This window comes from Azolla caroliniana, unplaced genomic scaffold (genome assembly GCF_043228905.1).
Source record: "Azolla caroliniana isolate FFs.n. ecotype wild unplaced genomic scaffold, voAzoCaro1.0.p SCAF_13, whole genome shotgun sequence".
NCBI classification, from domain to species: Eukaryota; Viridiplantae; Streptophyta; class Polypodiopsida; order Salviniales; family Salviniaceae; genus Azolla; species Azolla caroliniana.
Window position 1 is genome coordinate 4,278,944 of NW_028230448.1, and position 12,272 is coordinate 4,291,215.

Here is a 12,272-nt window from a genome sequence, read left to right on the forward strand (position 1 = left end):
AGTTTCTACAAACACCCTACATCCTCCTCCTCCTTGAGATGGGATCGCTTCCCATTGAGATCATGGCCATGGAAATGGTTCTTGAATACATGCTTAAGGTTCAAAAAAGTCCCTCACATCGACTTCCTAGAATTGTGTGGGAAGCAAGCAAAAAGATCCAAAAGACGCATAAAAGCAAAATTTTGTGTTCCGGTTGGATGCAAGATATAGAAAAATGGTTTGGTAGATGGGATGCAAGACACTTGCTTCATGATGCATCATTAGATTCCTCAGTAAATGAGGCCTTTTTGCAATGCCAATGTATCATGGCATGGGACAAATGTGGAAGCTCTTGCTTCACACATTATATTACACATGTTGAACGTAACTACAAAACCAATTTCTTCGCGGAACAATGAAACCGTACACATCAATACATGTTAGAGCCCATCCCGTTATCTACCATTCGAACCATTGCTTCCATGCAACTTAGCTCACATGCACTACGATGTGAGACGGGGCGTTAGGGCACAAGTGATGAGAGTGGCCGGTTATGCACACTTTGCCCTAAACAAGTTTGAGAGTCTTAAGTATCACACTTTGCCACAATGCTTTGCCTTTGATCATATTCGACCATGCTTTCCACATGTCTTTGATCGAGCCCAATCCTTGCACGAATTTCTCTCACAACCACAATGTGCACTCTCGATTGCAACATTCATTGGTAAAGTTCTTGAACATCGAGAGTCGCTACTCACTTTCACACGTATCACGTGAAGTGTAATATTTTTTGGTCTCATAGGTCATATTTGACCTCCGTGACGATAATATAATCTATCTTTGTCTCTGTCTCTGTCTCTCTTTGTGGGTGTTTGGGATTTTACCGAAGACCATCATCATGGCATGTATAGAGAGGCTTTGGTGTTTTCCCTGGCCATTTTTCAGAGGGGCATTGCCGGGCAAATAAAGGAAAAGAATGCAAAGGGAAGGGCATTTGGGGAAATAAAGATAAAGAATGCGAAGGAAAGGGCATTTGGGGAAATAAAGGAAAAGAATGCGAAGGAAAGGGCATTTGGGGAAATAAAGAAAAAGAATGCGAAGGGAAGGGCATTTGGGGAAATAAAGGAAAAGAATGCAAAGGGAAGGGCATTTGGGGAAATAAAAGAAAAAGAATGCAAAGGGAAGGGCATCTGGGGAAATAAAAGAAAAAGAATGCAAAGGGAAGGGCATCTGGGGAAATAAAAGAAAAAGAATGCAAAGGGAAGGGCATTTGGGGAAATAAAGGAAAAGAATACAAAGGAAAGGGCATTTCGGGAAATAAGGAAAACGCTCTGAAGAGAGAGAGGGGTTCCATAGCAGACAGAGAGAGAGAGAGAGAGAGAGAGACAGGTTCTCTCCCTTCCTCTGCTCTGCTCTGCTCTGCCTCCGATTTCATCGCGATCTCCACCCCCGCCATAGCCTCCGCTCTTCCTTCTTCGTCTTCTTCTTCTTCCGCTTCTTCTTCTTCAACCCTAAAGAGAATCAAGAGTACCCACACACATGAAACCTAGCAGAGCAAGAACAGGACCGTGGACCTTTCGGTACTACACACACGCGGACCTGCTATCCCTGACTGCTAAACGCGAGATAAAGATAAGGACACACGTGCAGCTACAGGTGCACAGTTAAATCCGTGGTGATAGCAAATAGAAACGGAGATATAGAACCATAGAGAAATAGAGATACAGACAGAGAGAGAGAGAGACATAGAGATACATATTGAAGCAATGGCTTCTTTGTTCGATGGAGGAGACCTCACTTTCTCTCTTGATGTCGGCGGTGATGGTGCTGCATCGCTCCGGACTACGATCATGAAGAAGCTTTCTGAATTCATGGGGAGCTACACCGATGACGTCCTTGCGGTAAGGAGAGAGAGAGAGAGAGAGAGAGAGAGAGGGCTGTGTCAAGTGTCTGTGTGGAGACCATGAGTACATTGGCTCAATACACTGACAGGAGATATAGTTTGGAGAAATGATATACTGACAGGAGATATAGTTTGGAGAAATGATATATGGTGTAACACAGACTTGCAAGAAGTAGAGAGAGAAGAAGGATAATAGCAAACACAAAGAAATGAAAAAAAGAAAGAAGGATAAATTAAATTCTTTTAAGTGGCCAGAATGTACAATGTCCCATCAGAATGACTGAATGATCCCATATTAAAATGTTGTCTCATCTTTGTTAACAACTAACCAAAATAAATATCACTAATTTAGTGTACAGTCTAAGATACCAGAGAATCTTGCTAGCTATGCGCTTAACATACTGAGAGTTGTCTTTGAGATATCTTTATTTTACTGATGGGACAAATTTTCTCTCCATGCATGAATTGAAAGAGATTAATATGAAAATACTGCTAATCTTTAGGAATGTATATATATATATATATATATATTGTCCAGTTCCATATATGAATATTTCCACCTGGCAACTTTTTCCCCAGTGGTTAACCAAGAGGCCCTTTTTGTGCTTGTTTAAATTTTAACTTCTGAAATAAATAAACCCACCTTATGATATACTCTAATTGTTGGGGGTTGTTCAGTGTTGCTTCTTAGAGGATGATCCAATGTTGTTTATAACTTCATGGTGTACTTGCTCATAGTATATTCTTGATGCTTCTAAAGTTCAGCATTCCGTATTTAAAATATACTTAACCTAATAGCACACATTATATCTTGGCGTTTATATAATACTGAAGAGCCATGTAATGTATCCAAATCTTTAAGAGACGTAGGATTTCTGGATTCCTTCACTTGTCATCTCATGATGATGACAAAAATATGGATCTGATATATCTCTTATGTTTACCAAACATAAACCACCAACCATCAGGCAATGGCACTGTGCTTTATCTAAATGGGTTTTTCCAAGAGAATTAATTGTATTGGTTCCATCACTCAACAGTATTTAAGGAATTAGAAGTATTTCAGAGAATCCTTAATTTACAATACCATTATGATACTCATTAGCTATGACCTCTGTTTAAGGCTCCATAGTCCTGAAATGTGGTTCTTTTACAATATCAGGAAGCTGCTAAATCTTTTTGCAAAAGAATGATTTTGATTCACTTTGGTGGTTATGTGTGCTTATGTGCTTCTTAGTCCTGTCTATTTCTAATAAAAGGTTAAAAAAGATGTCTGCAACAGACCGTGTTTTACTTTTTAACATGGAAGAATGTACACTACAGGAGTATGTGGTAGTTCTTGTGGGACATGGTAAGCATCGAATGCAAGCTATTAATGATCTCAAGGCTTTTTTGGGTGATCAGAGTGAAGCTTTTGTAAGCTGGTCAGTTACTCTCACTTTATTTCCTCATTGTCTTGTCCTTTATCACCTGTTTGCTCATCTTGCTATGTCTATTGCTGCAGGCTATGGGACCACTTAGGCTCTAATATACACTTGTATGCATCACACACAAATGGGTCTTCTCTGAAGTTTGACATGGGTAATGTGGAGCAACTTGGAGAAACCGAAGTCGAGAAGGAGATTATAAAAGGCACACCTGAAATTTCTACGGTAACATGAATAATGATTAACCTGATTCTAAAATATTATTGTGGAGGTTGTCATTCCCGTTTAATCTTTGAAGGTGAAAGAGAAGAGTCATGATCAAATGCTTACTGAAGGTGGGAGATTGATCAGCTTTAGGAAGGATATTACTGACACGAAAATGAGAAAGAAAATGGGTTCCACAGTGTCATTGAATAATACACAAGGGGAATCAAGTGGTGTAACTCGAGCACATACTTACTCAGCAAAACGATCACGTTCTCCAGATTCTTGGGCTCAGAATGAAAGCTCGGTATCTGAAAAGCTGAAGGTTTGCCCATTATTTGACCTTGTGAACCCAAAATATAGTAGGTTCTATTTATCTACTTGAATGTTCTTGTTTACAGTTTTAAATTTCTGCAGAGGCATTTGTCTCCTCCACGCATCAATGCTACACGGCGACTATTGCAATCAGCTGTTAGAGAAGCGGTTGCACCAAATACTGGTCATACAAAGCCAAACACTAGTCATACGAAGCGAGTAATTCGAGAGGAAATCATGTCAATATCAGGTCATTCACGAAGAGGAAGATCTTCCATAGAACGCATCCAGTCCACTGTGTCAGCTACAGTCGGTAAGATGTGAACTCATGATTTATTCAAAACTTTATGATTGAATTTCTAGGATTTCCTATTGCCTTGAAATATGAATATCCATTTTATACTGTTGTGTACAAATTTTTATGGAAGTGATTGATTTGTGGTGTTGCAGAGGATTCAGAGATTACTACTGCACAACATGCTGCAGAAGATCAACATAGACCTATTTCTAGGCAGAGTAAGAGGGCCAGGCCGGCAATAATGATGGCAATGAAAGCTGCAGCAGCTGCTGCAGAGGATGCATCAAAATCAAGAGGAAGGCTTGGAGGCAATATATGGGAAAGGCTGGGGAAGAAACCTGTTGAAGTTGTTGATGATAAGGCTGAAGAGAATGCACGATATATTTATGAAGGGGGTGTAGAAGCCAGGTTAAATAGTGAGCATGATAATGAACAAGACATGAATAGGCAGAGGTTAGAGAAAGCTGATGCCATTAGTGAAGGATCCATAGAAGATGCTGTGGTTTCCAACTCTCTCTTTGATGATTATGTGGAACAATCAGCCTCTAGCCGAAATATATATCAAGTAAAGAGGAAGGAAAGGAAATATGATGTTGAGAGTAACGGAGAAAGTTTAGTAAGTGATGATAATGGCAGGGAATGTGAACATATGAAGTCTACTGATAGACGGAAGCAGAATCAAGAAGAGTCTGTAAGAGTAGAGTATAGGCTGGCTCGGAATACAGAAGGAACCACAAAAGAATCACATTTACAGAAGGGATCAGGAGTATCTTCAGCATTGGCTAGCCCTTCTCAAAAGATTGTCAATATATCTGTGAATGTTAATACTTGGAAGCATGGGAGTTTTGAAAAGTTAAAAGAAACAGGAAGCAATGAGCAAACCTCTTCATTCTCAATCCCTAACCAGCCACAAGAACAGCTGGACAGAATTGCAGTTGCTAATACAACAAGTGTGATTTTGGAACAGGAGAATGCTGGTGATCTGGTACTTACCATCTCTCTTTGTCTTTTGGAACTTGGATTCTGGTGAATGCAATAAGCTAATGAATGTTTTTGCATTGTTTGTTGCATTCTGTTTCATTATAACTGGTAAATACTACAACAAAGAAGAAAGTTGATGACGCACAGCGAGAAGTAACAACCATAAGTGGTAGACAACCAGAGGTGATAAGCGAAGCACAAAAAGTAGCTGCATTAAGTCTGCCAGCAGGTAAGGATGTTAGAAATATTTTCTTATGGTTTCATGTGAACATTTTTTGTCATCAAGTGCTGCAAATAATATGACATTTAATAAAATTCGAAGGCAAAGAAGTTGGAATCATAGCTTTCCATATGTCAACAATGCAAAATGCCCTTGGATATTGAAATATGAAAAAAGTGTAGGTGAAGCTTCAAGAAATACCAAAGATGGTGCATCATATCACACTATAAAATCTAAGATGTCAGGTTAATTAGAAAATGCCTTAATAAATAATATGAACACTTTGTTCATGAAGTGCCACAAATATTATGATAATATTCAAATGCAAAGAAGTTAGAATCACAATTTTCCATATGGCAACAATGCGAATTACATATGGATATGGAAATAGCATTTCGTAACATGGAGTAAGGAATGTCCATCTCTATGGGTTCATGATTCTTGGTCGTTGGAACATTCTATTAATGTTTTATTCATTTAGGATTTTGAATTGGAAATTAAAGTTTGAACAGATAAGAGAGGCATGTAAAGACTATTGGGAGTAAATGTAAACATTAGTTGTAAAGAAAAGAGCCATTACTTAAACTTATAGAGGAAAAGGATTAGTAACATGCAAGCTTATGTAGGCATGGGAATGGATGAAGGAGAGTGAAGAGTGGGTTTCTTCAATCATACAAGTTAACAACTTGGGCACCTTCAATGTGCTTCGCTATCCTACTTCAGAATTAACCCACTCTTCAGTCTCCTTCACCCATTCCCAGACCTACATAAGCTTGCATGCTGCTAATTCTTTTCCTCTATAAGTTTAAGCAATGACTCGTTTGTTTCTGTTATCTGAGCTGCATTAAAGAATGAATGAATATTCAGGCTTTCTTGAAAGTTCAAAAAAACCTCAGTAGCCATTTATATTACAGTATTCTTTTTCTTCCGCACCTTGAGTAGCTAGGCTACTGATCCTTCTCAGGTGACCTTGCTGTGACGAAAAAAAAAGTTAGATACTGAAGGTGTCTCCATTTCAAATACACTCCTCATTGAAGGGTATTTAGTGATATGGATAAGCATGTATCTACTTGTCAATTCCCTCTCTATCTGATCCATTTCGTGAATCATGTAGCAGCAAGAAACTTGTTAGCAATCTATCCATATATCTGACAGGTTTTTCCGTTTAATCTCCACACTGCAAATAATTAATTAAATTCATCATCAGATGAATGATTAGACATTACAACATTAAAGCAATCATGAACTTCGAAATTGGAACTTAGAAAGAGAAAAGATTGAAGGAAAGGAATTTAGAGATGAGAAAGAGAAGATAAAAGAAAGAGAGGATAAAGACAATGAGAGTCATAAACTGTCAAGAAAGAAAAAACCTTGAGGAAGAATTATGTGCCTTGAAAAAATTCAAGGAGTCTGAGAAGCAGAAATAGTTGTAGAAGAAGCGTCGAAAAAACGAGAAAAAAAATTTGATTTAAAGAATAAGGTTCACATTAGATTGAAGGAGGAAGTTTTCACATTATATTAAGGGAGAAAGTTATAAGTGCTTAAATTGGTAGGACCATTTTTAGATACATTGAGAAAATAATTTTAATGCTGTTTTGGACTGTGTTTATGTATAATATTGTAGTACAAACTCACCATTCTTTGCAGTTGTATGGTGTACAAAAACAACGCTAGAAGGAGATTCTATTGTAGCTGTGGGTTTCTGAGCTGTGAAGAGCTGGTAAATGTGTGGACTATATGACTTTGATGCTCCCATTGAGGTCATATGGGAGATCATGGTTCTATTCCATGCAATTGTTGGAATCTCTAAAAGCGAGTTCACTCTACTTGCATGCACATGCATGTCTACCCTTTTGGACATATATGTTTCAGAGGGCTTTGACTAAATAATGATGCACTAGAGTAGGAGATGGAGGGCTAGGTTTCATAGGTGCTTAGATCCCCTATTCATTTTATGCTGGTGATTTATGTGTACTTTATATACATAGATGCCCCTTTTACTTGATGCAAATTATTTGTGATCATCTTATGACCTAGATTCTCGACAGGATCTACAAAGACACTTAGAATCTGTTTACTCTTTCTGAGGAGAGTAGGTTTAAGGTGAAATTAACCTGTGAATCTGTTCACTCTTTCTGAGGAGAGTAGGTTTAAGGTGAAATTAACATGTAAAACCAAGGTGAAGCCTTTAATACTACCTTGCATTGTCTGTGATGTCTACAAAGACACCTAATCACACATATGGACAAGATAGAGTAGGATTTGTAGATTCTAATGCAGTGACTTGACTTAGTGTCTATGCTCTTTATGTGAGGTTCTGCAAATGTGAGATTGACTAAAGTATAAACAACTTTAGGAGAATTGCAGAGGATGCACTAAATTGTGGGACGGGGCACTGGTTACATTAATAGCATTATAGTACACATTTGGGGCTCATCTTAGACCACCTTACAGATTTGGGTGCACCTATGACTTAAGAGATGACTCTTATATCCAGGATCACTCAGATGACTTGGGTTAATGTTTGAATCAAGATGGCTGCACCAGTGATTGTAGTAGACCCCCTTGCACAGTACATGGAAGCTCCCTCAAGATAGATATGTTCTGCCAGTTTTCTTGTCTTAGTATGAGTTTCAGTGACAGAGACTTCATATCAGTATGGTAAGAGGACATCTTGGCACGGATATGCTACCTCCCTTTTTAATACTCATTGGATGTACGCACCTCATGTTGACACACTTTATGATTTGCAGGATTATGGGGCTGTCCTTATCCAGTCGGGTGTTAGGAGGACATGACCAACCTCTTCATGACAGCTAAGGATGAGACCATCTTCTTCATATATATATCCATTTATAACATGACCGTAGATGTTCTAGCGGTCATCTATGCACCTCCACACACCAGAAATAACATGAGATTGCGTACTGTACTTGTCTATATACGACATATTATGAGATCCAGAGGTGCTTTCACTTAACAGAAGGTTTTGAATGCCTTTTGTACATGTACAACCGTTTATCACACGACCTTAGGTGTTCTAATAATCAGCTATGAACCTCCACACATTAGAGTGAACATAAGATAGAGACTATGCTTTTCTGTATACAATATATTATGAAATCTTTAGATGCTTTCATCTTTGAAGAGGGTTTGGATACCCTGTCCTGGCTCATGGATGGCAATAATAGCACACTTAAAAGTCCAAACACAGATTGCAGATTCTCCAAAGGTCCCAATGTCGGCACACCAATTTCTCATACATGAGCATACTACTTGAGGGAGTGTAATGTCACATGAAAATTACAAGGGTGCATGGGACAAGCTCACATGACCACCCCTAAGAACAGAAACAACTACATATGCTTGCAAGATTCCAAAAAGTAAAAGAAAGAGTGTTGACAAATACAGAACTACTTAAATACGAGGCAGGCATGACATACATTTGCTTGGAATACCTAGAATTAAATTAGAAAAATCATCTACAGCTATACCTGAAGTATTTTAAAGAATGAGAACATCAGGATCCTCTTCTTTCACAGAAGCAATATAAAGTATTAATTAAGCGAGTCTAAAAGCTTTTGCCGTCTCATCTGATAATTTGCCAAAGGTAAAATGTTATCTGCATAATCAGAAGCAATGCTGCGAAATCCAATGGCTGGTTTTTCCACATGTTCTTCTGAGGAAAATGATCTACCACAATACCTGGACTATCTTAAAAAATGAGATCATTAACATACTCTTCTTGCAACAGAATAAATATGCTAAAATTACGGATTGTATCTAAAAGATTTCTCTATATCAGCTAAGAATATGCCAGAAGTTCAACATCATGTACATGAATTAGAATCAATAATATGAAAGGTTCAACGCCTGGTTTTTCTTCATGTTCTCCTGAGGGTTCTTGGGTGAACTAGTTAATACACAAACAAATAGAGTAGGTGATTGAGGGCGTCCTTGTTTCAAATCCATGCTGCTCATGAACTCTTGAGAAAAACCTGTCTTCAACCTGCATTTTTACTTACTGGTATAACAGGGCCAATGTTGTTTTCATGTGTTGGTACTAAAGTTTTTTCAATTCTTTCCCATAACTTTGCCCTGGGGATCATGTTTAAAACATCCTTGAAACCCACAAAACAATAGTATATTTATTGTCCTTCAAGCTGTCATTCCTCTTAACTGCCTGCAGGCACATGGTTCTCTAGCTGTCATTCCTCCTTAACCTCCTTGTCTCCAGTTCTCTAACTGTGTTTTTCAGCATATTCACTCAGTTGATGTTCTGCATTACTGTTTAGATGTTACAATCTGAAGGTTAGGGGATTTGCAGCTATGCCATTTTGGTCTTTTTTCATGTATAATTGTTCTACATGTCAAGATTTCTCTACTGATTTAAAATCTGCTACCTACACGAATAAATAAGAGTGCGTGGTTATGGTTTTGTTTGAATGGCGTTGGTCCCTCATGGGCATTAATATATCATCATCATCGTTTTCATCATCTTTGTTACCATTTCCATCTCCATTGTCAACTCCATCTTCTCATAATTTCTTTCTTTGATTTTGGACATAAGCCTCGAATCAGTGTATTTATCAACAATTAGTCCACAAGAGATGGGAGAAGACTATTTCGTTTTTTGTATGCATCAGAGAATTTGCACCAATTTCTTTTACTTGGAGATACATGCGCCTGGAGAGACTACTGTAAATGTAGGAGTGCATATGATTCTCTGGTCCCTAATGACATATTTTCTATTATTTACTATTTCATAGTCTTGTACATGATGTCTGATTAGCCGACTTTGACCTCTATATATGCGGTGGTAAACGAGCCACATACCGCCTGCAACTGTGATAGCACAAATATTAATTTTATTTTGGTTTTTCTCATGAAGTCTTCTGTTTTTTTACAAATCTATTTATAGTTCATTCTTTGATTCCTCCTGTGCCAATGTATTCTGTGTTTATAAACAAATTCTTTCTTTATTTCTGTAGGACCAAAACAAGCAAGGAAGCCTGATGATGCAGAGTCTCGAACTGTTTTCATAACGAATGTAAGCATGGGACATTTGTTATCATCATGAGATACCTGCTCTGCAATAGCAAGAGACTGAAATTTCTATTTTGTATATAGATACATTTTGCTGCTTCAAAGGAATCTGTTACGGCTCATTTTGCATCTTGCGGTGGCATGGGAAGGGTGGTTATGCTGACCGATGGGGCAACAGGGCAGCCTAAAGGGTACCTTTAAGCTGTCGATATCCCATATCTCCTTCATTTCTAAAACTATCCTTGCAACTTACATTCTTATTTTTCTTTCCTGGCAGATCTGCATACATTGAGTTCAAGACGAAGGATGCAGCTGATAGAGCCTTGGCTTTGAACGAGTCATCTTTCTTTTCAAGGCCACTGAAGGTCAGTTTTTTCCACTTCCCTGTTGTACAAAAACACAACCTTTAACCATTTGGCCACTTTTTTGACCTTTTTCTTCTGTTTAGTGCAACAATTTGAACTATGGGTAGGTGTGAATTTCAACATTTTCCATTTAGAATATTTGTGATGTTTGTCTCTTATATGGCCATTTCAATAATGTGGTCAGTTGCAAAAGCACAATATGTAAGACAGTATCTTTTTTGACATTATTTTCTTGTGTTATTCATCCATTTGAACAATGTGCTCAGGCACAAAAAGCACATACCAAATACTATTGTTTTTATAGCGTATCCGTGCTATACCACCATTTGAACAGTGTGTTTAAGGATAGACGAACCAATAATGTTTTTGATCCTTGTCTTTTCTTATAGAACCATGTCTGACTTATGCAAAAAAGCAAACTTAATCACAGTATCAACTTTTGTTACTTAAGCAAGCTGCTCCCAACCTATAGCTTAGACAGGCCACCAGGCCAATCAAAACAAAGGATCTTCTTTCCAAAAGGTATGGATGTGCCACGTTTAACCTGTGTCATATGTACAGGTAGTTCGCAAAGATGCAGCCATACAAGCTATGCAAGAGATGAATCCTCTTATGCATTCAGCCCTCATGCGACGTCCTATACCACTAGCACTGCGGCTTCCTCTCAGGGGCAGGTTTATAAGGGGCTCACCTTTCCTTGTACCTCGAAGATTCCCCACAATGCCGAGGCCTTATGGAAACTTTCCAAGCCTACAATGGAAGAGGGATGCTGCAATACCGCCTTCAGCTGCAACACCACCATCAACAACAGCACCTTCATCTGTATTTGCGACGCCTGGGCGTCCAGCTCGTTCTCTATCATATGTGAGAGCGTCCAATACTATTGGTGCACCGTTGGTTGTGAAAACAGGGGAAAAAGGAACCGTTGCTGCTCCAGAAGAAAGTGGCAAGGATGTGAAGCTATTGGATGTTGGAAATAATGACACATGTGTGCCAAGTGCTGAGATGGATGATGTAGAGATGGAACAAGCATAAATTTTTTACATCAACCATAGAGGATGGTTACTGCTACAGCTGGAAATGGGGTCTTTGTGATGGAGTATGGACAGTGCTTTCGCATGTGGTTGCTTGTTAGATGGAAAAAAAAGCCTGGATTTGTTGAGATCTCTGTGAGATGAAGCTTTAAGTGTTCTATCCTCATAAATAGTGGGATGCACCAAAAGCTCACAAGATGTAAGACATTTATGCTTTTTCTTTTCCACATTTTAATGCTGTGATATGACTGTTACAATGCGTTCCTTGACCTCTTTCTAGTTGGAATTTCATTCTACATCGTATATGATCATGGCGGTTCCTATCTTTTATATATATATACATATACATATATATACCACCAAACTTCAATCTGTCAATTTACAATCATGTTAAGCTCATGCTCATGCTCAAATATTCACGAAGTATCATTAAAGTTCAGGTGAATCTTTTGTATCATTAAACGAGTAAAAAGACACTAGCTAAAACATGCACTGAATCT

At 38.3% G+C, this 12,272-nt stretch overlaps 1 protein-coding gene across 2 annotated transcripts; it reads left to right on the plus strand.

Annotated features, from left to right (window-relative positions):
• Positions 1-1,688: 1,688 nt before the first annotated feature.
• Positions 1,689-12,031, plus strand: LOC147855985 (uncharacterized). Of its 2 annotated transcripts, none has more exons than XM_087329275.1 (11): positions 1,689-1,880; positions 3,206-3,306; positions 3,387-3,534; positions 3,608-3,838; positions 3,931-4,141; positions 4,279-5,111; positions 5,234-5,336; positions 10,319-10,377; positions 10,458-10,564; positions 10,651-10,738; positions 11,300-12,031. In XM_087329275.1, the coding sequence occupies exons 1-11, from the start codon at positions 1,746-1,748 to the stop codon at positions 11,771-11,773; spliced, it is 2,490 nt and encodes an 829-aa protein (XP_087185401.1). In that variant the 5' UTR covers positions 1,689-1,745; the 3' UTR covers positions 11,774-12,031. The 2 variants fall into 2 exon arrangements, with proteins under 2 accessions (XP_087185401.1, XP_087185402.1); XM_087329276.1 differs by having other exon boundaries at positions 1,690-1,880; positions 5,237-5,336.
• Positions 12,032-12,272: the final 241 nt, after the last annotated feature.

Bases quoted from the DNA above. Each gene is read 5' to 3' on its own strand.
- LOC147855985 (XM_087329275.1), top strand. From the start codon at position 1,746: ATGGCTTCTTTGTTCGATGGAGGAGACCTCACTTTCTCTCTTGATGTC. The intron at 3,535-3,607 runs GTAACATGAATA...TAATCTTTGAAG, and splicing joins GCACACCTGAAATTTCTACG to GTGAAAGAGAAGAGTCATGA. The intron at 10,739-11,299 runs GTCAGTTTTTTC...TCATATGTACAG, and splicing joins TCTTTTCAAGGCCACTGAAG to GTAGTTCGCAAAGATGCAGC.